The sequence below is a fragment of the Coregonus lavaretus genome (genome assembly GCF_964263955.1).
Source record: "Coregonus lavaretus genome assembly, chromosome: 6".
Lineage (NCBI taxonomy): Eukaryota > Metazoa > Chordata > Actinopteri > Salmoniformes > Salmonidae > Coregonus > Coregonus lavaretus.
In genome coordinates, this window is record NC_139993.1 from 27,895,066 (window position 1) to 27,911,319 (window position 16,254).

A 16,254-nucleotide genomic window follows, 5' to 3' on the forward strand; every position below is an offset into this window, starting at 1 on the left:
TCGTTTAAAAAATGTTCGGTCCAAATACAAGATTTAGAAATGAACTCATCTCTTTTATGTTTCGCCTATTGAAAGGGATATTAAGACTTCAAATATTGTGGTGTTGCCCATTCTGAAATGCACTGGTTTGTTTAGAGAGAGAATGTGTTTTTGGTCATCAAATGAACAACAAAGAAATAGACAAAGGCGAAGGGAAAGAAGGTCCTTAAAACGGTCAAACGAAAAAGAGGGCCACTGCATTTGTTTTTGTTTTGCTTTGTGATCATTCATGCCTCAAAATCCTCAACTGAAACCAGACAATACGTTCCAAATCTGTACATTAGTAAGGATTTCAGGGAGAGCTCAGCGTTGACAATGCACTTTAAACGGATTACCTGAATTTGCTGAGCAATCAGGTTTATGAGATATTTGCCCAAGGAGGGGGAACGTTGTTCGACAGAAATCTTACAACGTTTCCCCATCTGAGAACCTTAGAAAACGCCAACGAAAATGGTTCAAAGGAAGGTCATATCCAGTGATATTAAAAAGGCAGTATATTGTATCAGATCATTTGATCCCAACCTGGGCTAGTCCTTTGGCACAGTGGACCAGGCCAGCTGTGGGATTTCTCTAGTAGGGCATCTGCATCACAGCCACACTATTACTCGCTGATATCAAACGCTATGACAATGAAGCATTTTTATGAATGGGCCCCAAGCTCAATTACAATGAATGGTACAGTGTGTCCTTGTGTGTATGTGTTTCTGTACCGCTGTACTTGTGAGAGCATGGTGACAAAGTCATTGTTGTAGTCATAGCTATGGCAGTCGGGTGGTTATTGGGATTTAGGGGGGGGGGCAAAACTGCAGTGAGTGGGTGGGTGGTGGTGGTTGTGGTGGGGGGTGGGGGGGGATGGGGGGTGGGGGTGTACTAACTCACAATATGTACTGCAGTAACCACAAGAAAGGCTGTGGTTTATCCCACTATCACCTTAAATAGCTCAAAATTATTGTTATTCCTCAGCCTGTGGAAGGGAAAGGAAATTTAAAACGGCTGTAACATGACAAGCCAAAAGTCAGCTGGTAGATATTGACAGATTTTGTTACTCTCAGAGAAACCCCCCGGGCAACACAGCAAACCGCCATCTTTGTGTGTGCACCGTTACAATGGAACGGCTGGTGTCTTTTACCTTTCTTTGCACCTTGGTTTACAGCAGGCTGATGATCTAAACTGGCAGCAAACTAGTCTGGTGTGCTGTGTGTAAGGCCAAGTCGTTTCAAAATCCCTCTTCACACAACCTGTAGAGGGTTGCGCAAAACTCACTGGACATTTGGAGTTCCAGGGCAGTAAAACAAATGGATTTACTCTTTACTTTTTATCCGAACCTAAAAGTTACAGTGCCTCGAGGATGCATCGTCAAAGCTAACTAGTTTAGAGAGACGCAGTGCAAATCTCTTTAAGAGCTTAGCGGGAAATAGGTCAGACGTTTTTACAGACATTCAACACACGAAAACAGTTTGTTCATCTCTACCACCGGGGTCATATAAGGCAAAGCGGCAATAACAAATATCAGTGGCCCTGGACATGTTCACATAGGTCCACTCAGTGGCATGTTATCTCTTCGAGCCAGTGATATCCTTCAATTGTATTGCGCACAGTGAAAACAGAGAAGGTGAGATGAAAATGGTGTTTAATAAACATGGCCGAGTTTGTTATTTTCTATTAGAACCTCATTCCTCCCCACCGATCTATGAGCTGCTTTTTTTACTGCCACATTGCTAGCGACTAACCAGTTGCTGTAGCCATAAAAGGACTTGACTCCAAACAAAATAAGTTCCAGGACTATAGACGAACAATCTGCATTGCGTCATTGACGCCTGGATTTCCATTTTTTGTCACTTTTATGACACTGTAACCCAACCATTTATGTCTTTCTCCCTTTTATTCCTGCTTTCCTAGCCAGTAAGTAGGTGTTGCCATGTTAGCAGACCCTGAGGAAATAAAGATCACCCAAGCTATCCACAGTAAGGCCTTCACCGTCCCTCACCCTCACTAGAAAAAACACATTCTGTTTGCATCAAAGGCCCAGAGTTTTATCAAGAGTTTCTATCCGATTTGAATTGTTAGACAGTTGTCCACCAGACAGGTTTCCAATACCCTTCAGTCTACTTGCTCTTGTCCAGAAGTGGCATGAAGTCCTGGTTAGAAGACTTAATATAGCATTCAGTCTGACCACATATAACGTTAAGTGGAAGCAAAGACATTAAAAAGACTGCAAGCTAGCCAAGAGACAACCTTTCATTTAAAATTATTATGGGACTACTAGTCTCACTCAACCCTTGTCTTTCATCCGGTTTTGTAAATGTTTTGTTACAAGAACACCATAGCATATCATGTTTATGACTTTAACCACCACTGCAATAGTTAATTACCCAACAACTTCCAACTTGTCAGAAAACTATTATGACCTATGCCTTAAATAGCTACTATAGCAACCTACACGGCAGGGCTATCCAACCCTGTTCCTGGAGAGCTACCATCCTGTAGGTTTTCACTCCAACCTTAATCTAGCACACCTGATTCTAATAATTAGCTGGTTGATAAGCTGAATCGGGTTTGTTACAACTGGGTTGGAGCGAAAACTTACAGGAGGGTAGCTCTCCAGGAACAAGGTTGGAGAGCCCTGCTATACGGCTTGCAGAATTACTGCTATTGTTTAGCTTCCATTAAAGAAATGGCTTCAAACAGTCTCTTCAGTCTATGCCGAAACGGTTCTTGGCTCATTTTAACCAACTGGCCCCGCTGCCCCAAACAAAGTAAAAGTGGGCTGCTTTAACAAGAGGTCACAGATTCTTCCAAAGCCAGAGCAATCCATCCGCTTGACTGGCTGCTAATGAGAGGGGATGTTTGTCAAAGAGGTCAAATGCCTAGAAGATAGGGTCAAAACCCTAACATCTTAAGCCATGACCTTTCCCACGTGTTGAGTGCTCCTGTGATACCGACACCCGTTGCCGGGCTGAGAGCGAGCCCTAAATTAGCCCTGGCCACGCTGCCTGCTCTGGAGTCAAAGGGGGGCCCGCCCTCTTACACCACATTGTTCCTAAAGATGACAAACGATGCTAGCTTGTGACTGTTGAACAACGCTGGGAAAGCCCTGGTTAAAGACTGATATCCCAGCCCATCCCCACACAATATCACAACTAAGTAGGGTTAGGCATGTGGCACTACATCACAAAACTCTCCCAAGAATATACCAGATTGCAAAATAATTCACCAACCAGTAAGCCTAAAGATAGATAATAAAATGCTAATTAAGTTGTAAACTTTGCAAGTACACACAGTCGGCTACAAATTTCACAAGAGTTGTTTTTGAGAATTGTGACACCCTGATAATAAAAGTGCTCTACTATGTTTGCTGTTAAATGGGTTGGTGGCTGGATAGTGTTAGCACGGGGGGACAAGTCCCCTTCTACCACCCTTTGCCCTTGCAGCAGTGGGGGATAGATTTAATTACTGACTTCAGCTGTCCTCAAAAACCTCAACTTCGGCATCCGTGCATGAGGTCAGCCTCTCTTCAGATGGCTTTTAATCAACGGCGCTCTAGAAATGCTCCACTGCTTTAAATGAGACAGAGGAAGAAACCTGATCCTGTGGGACGAGGCGACGAAGGAGCAAGAGAGAGGGAGAGAGCACATTGCAGACTTAACTCGACTATAGGCAGACCTCCATGCTCTGTGGGCACTCTGTCTCTTTCTTCTCCCTCTTGTTCGCTCGCTGACACCTCATTCACAATCAAGCCCAGTAAAGAAAAAAAATCTAACTTCAGCTTTAAGAATGCTGGCGGGAGCAAAGCGCCCATGAATAGGCTTACAAAACATCAAAACTCAGGATTTGGCAGCGTGGGGATAACATTTTAGCCATAATTGGCTGCAGCAACTTTTATTTGAGACTAGCATATAGTAAGTATACTGTCCCCCCAAAAATTGAAATGAGTGTCAGTGTTTCGTCTAAAAGTAGTTTTGTTTTTTATGTACTTGCATATTGCTAATCAGGGATTTCTCCAAAGGCCGATACTTTTGTGACTGGCCCAAGTTAAAATGAACTCCCATTCCAGCCAGACTAAATCGTAGTACTGCACAGCTCTCAAGGTAACCAACCCTATAGGCTCATTTTAATCATAATTGTATTTATTCCGATTGGCTAAAATCACTACATAACATCCCTCAACATTTTAAACTTCAATTGCGGTGCTGTTAACGCAAAAATCGACTAAAAATTTACAAAAGCTATGGAAAAGGTAAACAACATATGTTGCTATAAGAATGTAAATGTGGGCATACATTATGCCTAGCTCACTTAGGGTTGGACAGAGGAAATGATTGTAATTAAGGGGCTCGGTTTGCCTGGTGAAACAGAGCACTCTCCAAACCTTGCAAGTGAAGGCTGGTGTTTGTGTTGCTGTCAGTGGACGAACGAGCTCCTGCTGCCTCTTGCCAATTAACAATTTCTCTATCTGTTATTTGCACTGGACTTCACTCTCGGGGTGAGTTTTCATCGAACAAGCACAACTAATATCATGGTGAAAACGTACACAAGATTTTCCACACTGTGGAAAAGCCGTAGACTGGGTAGATGACATGAAATATATTGTAATGTACTATGAAATATACTGTAATATATTTTGTTAAATTGTAAAATTTGGTCTTCTAGATTAGGATTTAGCTCAGGGGGGAAAACATGAAACCATGTCCAAGTCATTAGTTAATTATTATGTATTTTCCACTTTTTAATCAAAGCCTTCGAATACATTAATTATTTACAGGAGAGATATAAAAACATACAGCCGTAAATTTGATACCATGTTGAGGTTTTTATATTTACCAAATAGTACATTTTCTTGTGTATTTATAAGACTGCTTCCTGATTTCCAAGAAGTTCAGAATCTCTAAAAACGTAAAATACCTCCATGCCAAGTTTTTCATACAACTGCCAAACACCTATATGAATATGATGCTACTCTCTGTTGCGCACAAAAAACAGGAAAATAATTCAACTGATATCTCCACCCAACAGCAGCCCATGTTGAATTAGTCTGAAATAGAAAACGTGCTGAGCAATCGTGATGGAGATAATTGATTTTTTTTAGGCAACTGACTCGGTCGTCTCGCAGTGCCAGCTTCCCCAAAATCTGGCCCATCTTAAACAGAGAAGGGACGGGCCAGTGCGAGGAATTTGGCAGAGTTGTCCCGCTTTTCCCAGACTACTACTTTATAGACCACTGATGAAATTATGGGTGTCTGCTACAGATAACATTTGTGTCTGCATACAGAGAAGGGACGGTGCTGTGCGGTGCAGTGTTGGGTTTGCTGAGAGCAAGGTGAATTGAAGTCCTAAAAAAAGAAATTGAACTTTATTTTGGTTGGGTGCTTACTTGGTGAATGGCCTGTGATTGTTCGTTGAAAGAGTGATTCTTGATGCCAACTATGTACAGTACATTGGCCTGCGCTCAGTGATAAAATTGATTTGACCCTTGAACCCCATCCATGTATTTTTGTTTTGGATTAACTGTACAACATTATCCCACATTCAACATTTATGCAACTCCAATTTCGAACAAATGTTGACTTGTTTATAGAGAGTTGAGAAACAAAAGAGGGACTTACCTGCATGCACAAAATAGGCCAAGTAGAGGTCGAGCTCCTTTACTGAAACTCCAATGTGATGGGGCTGCACACACAGCCCTGGGTTCGAGCACTGTGGGGACTTTACCAGCCTTTCGCCATCAGTACTTTCGAGAGGAATACCTTTGAATAAAATCACCATGACCAGGTCCAACCTCCAGACTTTGTCTGCCTGGCGCAGGCAGTCAATTCTCCTCATCTTGCCCTTCTGGTCGGGGTTGGACAGCACGCAGCACGGGGGCTTCTTCCCGGTGACGGTGAGCACAAAATCCTCCCGGAACTCAGGCCGGATGTCCTTGCGGAGCTTGGCCAGGAGGCGCGATGCCCACTTCTGCTTGACCTCGGGCTTCTCGCTGAGCAGCTCATCCTTCACTGCACGCTCCTCTTCCTTAGACATGCGCTTCTCGTGCTTCTTGAAGTACTTTCTCTTGCGGGCCTGCAAGTTGAACCATGTGTAGGCAAACGCTCGCACGTGGGGCAGCAGTGCTTCGATGAAAGGATGGAATTCATCCTGTGGTAGAGTGGAACACAGGAGAAAAAAATGATGAATGATTTTGGTGGCAACACATTCATGGTACAACACTTTTTGTGGAAACAAAGTACAGAATCCATCAAATAAAACACCAAAAGCGGTCATTACAATGAATCTTGTGAAATCAGATGTGCATTCAGTAAACACTAATCGACTCATTTGAAATACTTCACAATCAAGGAATACACAAAAGAACATACAGTACTACTATTTGATAGAATATCATTCCAGGTGGGACTTTTTAGAAAACAACCATTGTCCATTTCAGAATAATATGCACTGTCTGCCACATGTATATATATATATATATATATATATATGAGTATTTATGTAATTTTTATTTGCAGCATTTGGGCCTGTGCCATTAGCATTAGCAGAGTGGGTTAACGGAGGAGTTTCTCTAGGCCTTACGGAGGGAGCAGTGTGAAATAAGGCCTGTCTAGGCCGTGTCTTGGCTCTTTGGCAAGAATGTGGGTCTGTGGGGGTCTGCCAGAGAAGACAGAGAAAAAGCAACAACCAAGCAGGAAAGCTGAAAGTCTATTTTTAACTGTTCGCCATGCAAACATATATCCGTGCGCACATACACACACAAAGAGACACACACATGCATGCATGTAATATGTACAGGCACAAAAGTTTCGCTTTGAAACTTTTCTAAGACTGGTATATTATTTTTCCAGGGAGAGCTGCCTGTACAGCTATTACAGCAAGAATGTGGATAGATGGCATGTTGTGGATCAGTCCCAATTTTGGTTGGTTCCACCTGCTACTAGCACAGTCACACACTGGAGCTTTCGCTGAGAATCTGCTCCCTCTCAAAATCTGGCCTAAAACAGGCAGTGGAAATGTTACAGCACGACACTGCAGCTAAACGAAGCAACACAACGCAACAAGACAAACAACCTCAGAACAACGCTTTCATATTTAAACTAGTCTTGCATCTGAAAACTCACTCGAATATTTTAGAGGAACAAAGAAATTGTCATCGATTAATGACCACTACCATTAAATCTATTGAAGCGACGATCATAGACGACACAATGTTAGTCTGTGCCCACTTTATTACATGGACATTTTAAATAATTACAGTATATAAAAAGAAAAACAGCAGAGTTACAAAAGAGATGAAAGGTGCCTACTCCTTTAAAATACCTGGTTGTAAAAATCATGAATATGTACTAAACGTGTTTATAACCGAATGAGATAATAATCGAGCACTGGAACCTGAAATCTTTGCCTTTATATAAAACAAATACCTCAGGACATACGGATACAACATTTTAACTAAAACTATTAAGTGTGCCAATTCCAAATACTCAGCTTCAATTTTGTACAAGGATGCCACACTTGATCATGCTATAAAACGTTATGCTACATTAAGCACCAGAGCAGATATGCAGCTCTTCTAGGTGAGTGTTTACATGCATATATACAGTGAGTACAGTACATAGTTTGTCTGGACTGTGTCTTATGGAGGGGAAGCTAGGCTAGACACAGGACTAACAGTTAGATTGTAAAAAGCACCAATGAAATCCAATCAAATGAAATAAATTATGACAAACCACCACTCCAATTTGCAATTTACAACAGAGACGTATTTTCATTTCCCAAACACTCTCAGTAGAGGTTGGCAGTGAAGTAGTGAGTGGTCGGAGTACTAGGAGACATGTTTTTTATACGAGGCCTGTTTGGAGAGCCAGGGTGGCCCTTGGCTATCTTACCACCCCGGCCACGCAAAATTTACTAAACTATTCAGAGATCAAAGAACTTTGTACAAATCTTGATATGTGCGGATACCTCTGACTGGGACGGCGTGTGGTCACTAATACATGTACTAACACATGGTCGCGAGCACACACACGAGAATAATCATCAAGAATATAGCTGAATTCAAATGTAATACAACCATATACAGTGACGCCACACTTTTCATTGAATTTCAAAAAGACTTTCACTCCCTTGTCTCATAGGCATGAAAATTGTATTGTTTGAGCTTGGGATAAAATCCAGTAAATGGCTTCTCCAACTGCCTTCAGCAACACTCGAAGTAACTTCAGTTAATGTGCTATGAAATATCACTCTTCAATGGCTGATATTATGCATTGCTATTTGTGGTTTCTGTATATAATATAGTTCTCCCCTGTCTCCGGGCCATTTGAACAATACCTGCATAGTCTACATTTGCTTTTTTGCTTATTTTCAACATTAATAAAACACACACACAAAATGCAAAGGTGCCACAACAATTTTATGTAGGCCATATATATATCAATATATATCATCTGCTGCAATTCCATTAACAAAACCCTAGAAAAGTGTATATTCACTGCTAAAAGCGTGTCAATAGAAATGTTAAGTCAGAAACTTCCAGCTGTGAAGTTATTTTTCTTTCTGTACACCTTGGAGACAAATGTAATGGTTCCAAATAACAGGCCTGTAACAACAACTCATGAATAACTGTAATTTAGAATAGCAATCATAGTCTTCTCTTCCTATTGACACCCACGCTACCCCACACCACAACACAGAGGCAATTATGACAGTGTGTCGACCAAGCTTACTCTCTCCTCTTCCTGCCCACAACAGTAAACGTACTTAAAGAGCGGACGCCTCATCATTGTTAATCAAATTGGAGCAATTGCACAAAGGCAAATCTTCCTGCTTTTACTAAGCTGCTGCGGACTCAAACACCCTCATGCAGGCCGTAAGGGGCATGTATACTTTTAAGTGTTTTCCCAAACCCATGCAATGTGCACAACTGTTTCTATACCTGCATCTCCTCCACGACTACACAAACGGTACCATGTGCCTCAAAGACAGAATGCAAAGGCAAATTCTGGCAATTATCAATATTTTTATACAAATTTCAATTCTAGGTTTAATATTCCATCCTCCGCAGTGAACAAAACATATGGAAGTGATTTAGGCCTGCCTGTCTTGTATAGGAGCCCCCCCCCCACCCACCCACCCACCCCCAAAAAATGTCAAATTAAATTGAATCAATCAAAAGCCTTTGATTATGGAGGGATCTTGACTTGATAGATCTTTAGACTTGATTAAACACTTTTTGCCTTAACTGCATGAATAAGAGGATAACACACAGTCTCTTTGTATATCATTCAACTCTGAATACTTATACTTAATTAGCCAATTAGTCAAGATTATGCTTTATACAGTTGAGATTAATTGTATTGCATGTGAATTCACATAGTCTTATTTTAAGAAATAAAAAAAACATATCCAGGCAAAATTTGTATGAATTAATATTTTACATACTCAAGCGAGCCATTTCTCTAAATGTCCCTTCTCAAGTTTGTGTCCAACTAATATCAGGTTTCAGTTCTCCTTTAGGCCCATTTCGGTCTTGCCTCAAAGATGATTCTTATGAAATAATTATAGATAAATATTCAGGACTTATTAGTTATGCTTGCCACTAGAGGTATAGGAGCAGTTTTGGTTTTGAAATGGTCTTCCATTGTAAAGGTTGGCAAGTCCAGGACCAAAACCCATCATTGATATCAAGTCAGGTATTTGTCATTTACATCAATTTACACCAATAACGTGGTTATAATGACAACAAAATGTTTGGGGAAAAAATATGAAATCAATTTAGGGAAAAATCATCATCTTATTTTAAGATAATTTAAAACTTAAATTATGTTGATAGTTAAATACAACTGACATGAGACGAGGCCAATAGGCCTGTTGGTGGTCAAAATTAAATCAATTTAAAAAAAACTCTAATAAATCTTATCAGATCTTAAACAAACCCATAACTGTATCATGATACATTTGATAAAAAAAATATATTTACATATTTTAGGAAAGCAGGATCCGATAATGGTTTTAAACACCAACCACATTATGGATATGCAACTAATCATTTAGCAAGCTATTCCACTTATGTAGCGTTCCCACCTCGAACACCTTTTGATTAGGCCTACACACCACCATATTTCGGGTAATCAAACTCGAACAAGAATCATTCAAGTCCAAGAAAACGCAACTATCTTCTGGAATAGAAAGTTGTTTAATAATTCTAAAATATAATCGAAGTTATTGAGCATGCTACATGTCACTCATAGCCGTAGTGCGCAAATAAATAAATAAAACATTATCCATCGAATATAATAGTAGCCTTAAAGTGTAATGTCCTAACTTGTGTTTTCCCCGTGCACATTGATCACGACAAAGTTCAATGCCAGAGAGTGGCAGGGACTCGATACAGTGGAAGAGTTGCAAAGAAATGCACCAACAGTTGAAATTCATAAAAGTTACTGCTACCAAGAACAACCTAAAATCTAACGCTTACAACACTAATTCTAAGTTTGAAACTTTTGGGATACAATTTAGACCCAGCAAAATGCTGTCTTTTAAATATCGCGTTGAAAGCAGTAATCAATACAAAGTGACAATTGCATGCATGTTAATGACTCCAAGTGCAGGGACCTATCCGACGCCGTCGAGGGGAGCTTTGGAAAATGATGTTGCCACCCTATGTAAAAATATTGTGTGCTTTCATTCATATCAAATATGTGGGAAGATGATAACGTGCACATGTAATTTATAGGAAAGGCCATCTTCATTTTTGGATTGAAACTCAAAAAGTAGTCCACGTAAAAGCGCGCTCGACACCGATACATGTCTAATATGAACTAAAATAGACATGCATATATATGTGTACATATATGTAGGAGATAGGCGCCATCCGCCATGTGGTACTTAGTTCAGATGGCTCTGACAAACCAGGAATGCTACTGAACACAAAGTTACTTGTCTTGAGCAACGTCAGTCCATTTCGCCCTGTCCCTGAGGGAGAAAGCATAAATGCAACAAAAATGGTTAAACACAGACGAAAGGCTCACTTACCTGTGTTAGGCATAGCGGAGAATACATATCTGTTGTATCTAACCTTGGATTTGGAGGGTGTATGTATGTGTGTGTGTTTGGGTTACAAGAACGGGTCTGCGTGTTTATGTGTGTGATGGTGTGTGAGTGAGTGTGTGTGTATGTGTGGTATATGTGTGGGTGCGTGTCCGTGTTTGCCCGTGTATGCGTGATGGCTGTGTCCGTAATGGCTGTGTCCGTGTTTGTGAAAAGAAAAAAAAGGAGAGACAGAAGGGAGAGAGAGGGAAAAATAAAGCCTGCTTCTTGCTTTCACATTTCCAACTCTGCGAACTGCAACCAACGCTTCACCACTCCATAGAGCTGAACTTTAACCCCGCCTCGAGTTACACTGCTTCTACTTTCCGCACTCATCTATTGTACAGTGCAGTAAAAGCCGTAGAGCAGTCCCTTCGTTGGAGAACTCAAAACTTTCACCAGAGGCATATTCAACAATAAAAGAAAAGTCCAAAGGCAGACTGGCTGCAGCGGAAAGGTTAAAAATCACGATTAAGAGGAAAAAATAAGTAATCTTCGGACCGTGCAAATCTTGTTCTCATACTAATACCATTACAAAAAAATGCTGATTGTCAGACGTTCGTTCTTCTGAACTCGATATGAGATCTCCCATTCACTCCGCTTTCTCGAAGAGACAAAACAAAGCTTGCAACAACCGAAAGCATTGAAGGCATGTGGTGCGGCTGGCTTCACCGTGGAGCGAACTCCGAAATGAGTCTGTCGGATTTACGAACAAGGAGGGTGCGGTAGATAATGAAGGTGATAATATCCCTGAACACCCAAACAATTGCTTGTTGCTGAAGCCCGACAGCTTGTTTCCGTTTAGAAAAGTATCTAACAGCAGACGATAAAGTGAATCCGTGTTGCGTCTGTCCTGTATCCCGCGACAGGAGCCACAACCGCCTGCACTGAGTTCCATACAGCTACATAAGGTTCACTTTTGTCCACTGTGTCTGAAGGACAAACTCTTGTACTCCCCTCTCAGCATAGCTCCCAAAGTATCCACGCTTATAGGGAAGTACTGAGACCAACGTAAATGCAATGAACATGCAGGACAGTAATATATATATATAAATATATTTAAATGTTCAAATGATAGGCTGCCTTATCCTGTCTACTTGAGCCCATTAGCCCCGGAATGAAATGGCTTTGCAAACAACGCAAACCTATCAATTTTAATCAAGAAGAGCAGGGCTCGCGTAAAACTGCAACACCAACACTGCTAAATAAATGTTCTTATATGTTGTTTAACGCAAATGAGACAGTGTATAGTGGTGAAGAGAGCTCAAGAGATCACCATACACTCGACAAGAGATATACCGCCCCTTTTGAACAAATGCTTAACTTTCAAATTCGTCGGACTAAGTAACAGGCTTTTCCGTATTCCATATTATTTTTCAACACCTATCCATATTTACAACAAGTTATAATTATAATTATTTGTATTATTGGTCATTGTTATTATTAGGTTATTACTAGGCTTTTAGCCTATTAGTATTGGCCTATTATTATTGCGGATGATAATTGACATACATTACATGCAAATCAATGCATGACCTATCTATCTGCTCATGGCATACTGGCCAATTTATGTCAATTTGCAAGAACTTGCACAATATATTTCATATGAGGAGTGGAACAACGAGAGCAGACCCTAACAATTCAATGAAGTGCATTAAACTTTACATAACCAAAACCAAGTATCTCCCCAGACAATTATATAATATAAACGAGCGAGGGCCATTCGCGAGACAAGATTACCAATCATTTTCCTAACTCACATGACATTATGTAAGCATGATCACGGACAGGCCTATTATCCAAAACCAAACCATCGTGTAACTCCAGCATTTATGCACGCTCTACTGAGCACTGCATACTTGAAACTTATTGCATTGAGTTTCAATCATGACCATCTAGGGAAAAAAATGAATGCTAATGAAATATCACGTGGACAAAACCTCCCCAAAAAGCCTCAAATAAATGGTATACTTGGCAATAGTGAAAACGACATGCATAAAGCATGCGTAATAACTTCGGTATAGCGCCTATATCAAAAGACTGAGCAACATTTTACAATATTTAAGGTCATACTCCTAAAGTAGGCTACTATTGTTGTATAGCCTATACAACCCAAACGCCAAGGTTAGCATTGGTAGCCTTTTGGGTGCTTCACCTGCCCTTACAGACAAGTAAGGGTTAATATTAATCGAAATAATGGTAATAAAGAAATACCCATTTAGTGTTTTAAACAAAAGTAAAACCAATACACGAAATCACAATACACGAAATAGCCTAATTAGCCTACAGTACGCCTGGAGGCATCCAACATTGGTGTGACTTAGTATTTTGACGGATATCTGTTCAAATATCAGATTGGCCCGACATGAGTCACACACACACTCTTGGTCCACTGATTATGTATGGGCTGCTCGAATTTGTTTTCAGTGAACAACTTCTGGCCAGAGGGAGGATAAGTCAGTTGTGCGCCCTCTAGGAAATGGCCAGGGAAGCGACCACAAGTGGAGAGTGTGGTCTCTGCTACGCAGCTACATCTGACCACTATACACACACACACCTGCACCAAGACAGCGAGATTCAGCAACACCAGATGCATGCTTATGCACAGTCTAAAGTTTCATTAACATACCGTCAAGGCTAAAGGTGGACTTGCAACTGTTATGCTATTGCTATTAGGCTATTGTTATTACAGCATAGGCTAGTAATATAATAATGTAGCATAGGCTGCTTGAATTCCCGAAAGCACTCACACCGAATGGAATATGACACAATCGTTAGCCTATACACCACTGAAGTGTTGATTCACTATATGGACAATAGATAATGTGTTGCTCAACATTGTAAATAAAATGTTGCTCAAGTGATTAATTTGAATAATTGTCTAGGAGCAAATACAAGCCACACACCATTGCGCAACTCAATAAGAGGGCAGAATAGGAAAAATGCTCTACCCATATAGTTCATGTGCTTGGACGGACAATACACTTAGGAGACGTACACTGTATTTTCTCATGTTGCAGCGCATAGAACCTCTATTGAGAATAGGGCAATAGGCTAACATGCTATCGGTATTTGGCCAGCCTCCCGGTATCCATATCATCCGTTGCAATGCTAGAGCTCCGTCCTCTGATTGGACTAAACTCCAGGATTTGAAGCCCAGCATCCATCTTATTGGACAAAACTCATGTCACAAGGATTTCTCGAGAATGCATTTCTCTGCAATCGCTCGTTTACTCTGCAGAACAACTAGCTACCACATAACGAAATAATGCGTCTCACTGGTCACTACGGTGCCCTTTTGTCAGAAGGCAACACGGGGAGTGCAGGCTCTGTTCTGTTTTATTCCAATGCCAAGTTTATTTGGCGATAAAGATATCGGTATTGGCATACCTCGCTGGCAACACAGATCAGATTGACACGGACTATTCTCAAATCCCTGTACAAAAGCAGAATACCGACATTTTAGGCTACATTTAAACTGTGTACAGCCCATACACGCCACATGCACATGTCTATAACTTCTCAGGGTAAAATTAGATGGTAAGAGGTGTTTGCACATACCATTGCAATGTAAAGTGTACGTGAGAAACTTTAGACTGTTGAGACGAAGTGCTTCATTTTCAGCCACCTTTTGTTGTAGTCTATGTTTAATGAAAAAAAAGTATTAACTTGCTGCCGAAATACAGTATGATAAAGCACAAGGGGAAACAGTTCTTGTTGTGTTAATCCCAAAAAGAAAAATATATAGCAGTGAACCTTCTTCACTCCTTGATATTTGACTGCGGTCCAAGCTTGGAAAAGCTGACTGGCTCGCGAGACCCACTGTGCCTATCTCAGCTTGGTTTGTTATACTTTGTGCAGGAGTTGCAATCGATTCAGCGAGTCCCCCTTTTTTTTCCCGCAATCGCTTTGCATAGTAACCACTCAGGCGGCAACGGAACGCGACTTCTCTCTCACCATGTCCTCCCCTCGCGGAGTCACATACTGGCAAACGAGCTGGAGTCGCGTGCCAGTTAGACCACACAGTCTGCGTTTTGCTCCCGCATGGAAAACCTAATTTTTTTCACCTATATATTGCTGCATACCGCACTATCGCAACCCTTCCTATACGTTTACGGCGCGCATGGGACAGAGGGAGGAATGCCGCGGCGCCTATTGCGATCGAAAAACGTAGCCTATAGGTTATAGTCTAGTGCATTCTTGCTGCTTAAACCTTTAGCACCAGAGCATTGTTGCAATGCTGGACATCTAAGCAATGTTATACTATTACAATGAGGATCTGAGAACTCCACTGATGGTGCAAGTTTATGGCTGGTCGACAAAAATTAACACCAAATCTGTGCCGCGGATTTTCTACTGCGTCCCCATGGAGGTATCGGAAAAGGTCAACCATAGTGTACGGAGGGGTCGTATTGATTTAGATGGCATGCATCATCATGTCATAAGATATTCTTATTGAACGCTTCTACATTTAATTTGAGCATATAAAGTGTGACTGTATTGTTAGGCTATATTCGATTTATAAGTGTTCATACAGGATTGAACCGTTGGTGGGCTTTATTTATTACCGTGTTGATTTTGCCCTTGTGGTTGACTGCAGTTAGATATTTTGTGTGAAAGAGTATTCTGCAACTGTAGCCCACATAGCTGATCTTCTGTAGGTGAGCTATACATTTTACAATGGACATGACACGAAATGGTGGTGTTATTTCCTCAAATAGCCAAATAAACTCAATTTCTAAACGACAATGAGGTGTTTGCTTGTTATAGGTTATATGAAGTAGCCTATAGGCGCGCGCGTTTGCGCGACCAGAGGTGACATTCCATGCAACTCCAACGAGTGTCCCTCATTGAGGTCAAAGCCTACTATTGAAGAACATTATTTTGAACAATGAGGGGCGATGGTACCCACGGATGCTGACGCATGTATGTCAAAACACTTGTTGTGTGTGGAGACGTGCTGAACATACGCCTGCCTACGCTATAACGCCGATTTCAATGAGGCAGGCTCGAGCAGCGCGTATCCTCCGTTTTCACATTCGGTAGCCTACTGTTGAAGTCACCTATAGTTTATATTAAAATGCATGTTTGATATTTTCTCAATAAAAATCATGACCACATCTTCATGCCTAAATGTTC

General features: G+C 41.0%; 1 protein-coding gene across 1 annotated transcript; it reads right to left on the reverse strand.

Annotated features, from left to right (window-relative positions):
* Nucleotides 1-998: 998 nt before the first annotated feature.
* LOC311131000 (nuclear factor 1 A-type) lies at nucleotides 999-11,987 on the reverse strand (the record flags this gene model as incomplete). The annotated part of the gene is made up of 3 exons (XM_084163834.1): nucleotides 11,062-11,987; nucleotides 5,643-6,171; nucleotides 999-1,003 (listed from the first exon to the last, which is right to left on the reverse strand). Exons 1-3 carry the CDS (start codon nucleotides 11,086-11,088, stop codon nucleotides 999-1,001), a joined length of 561 nt encoding a protein of 186 aa, XP_084019960.1. The 5' UTR covers nucleotides 11,089-11,987.
* Nucleotides 11,988-16,254: the final 4,267 nt, after the last annotated feature.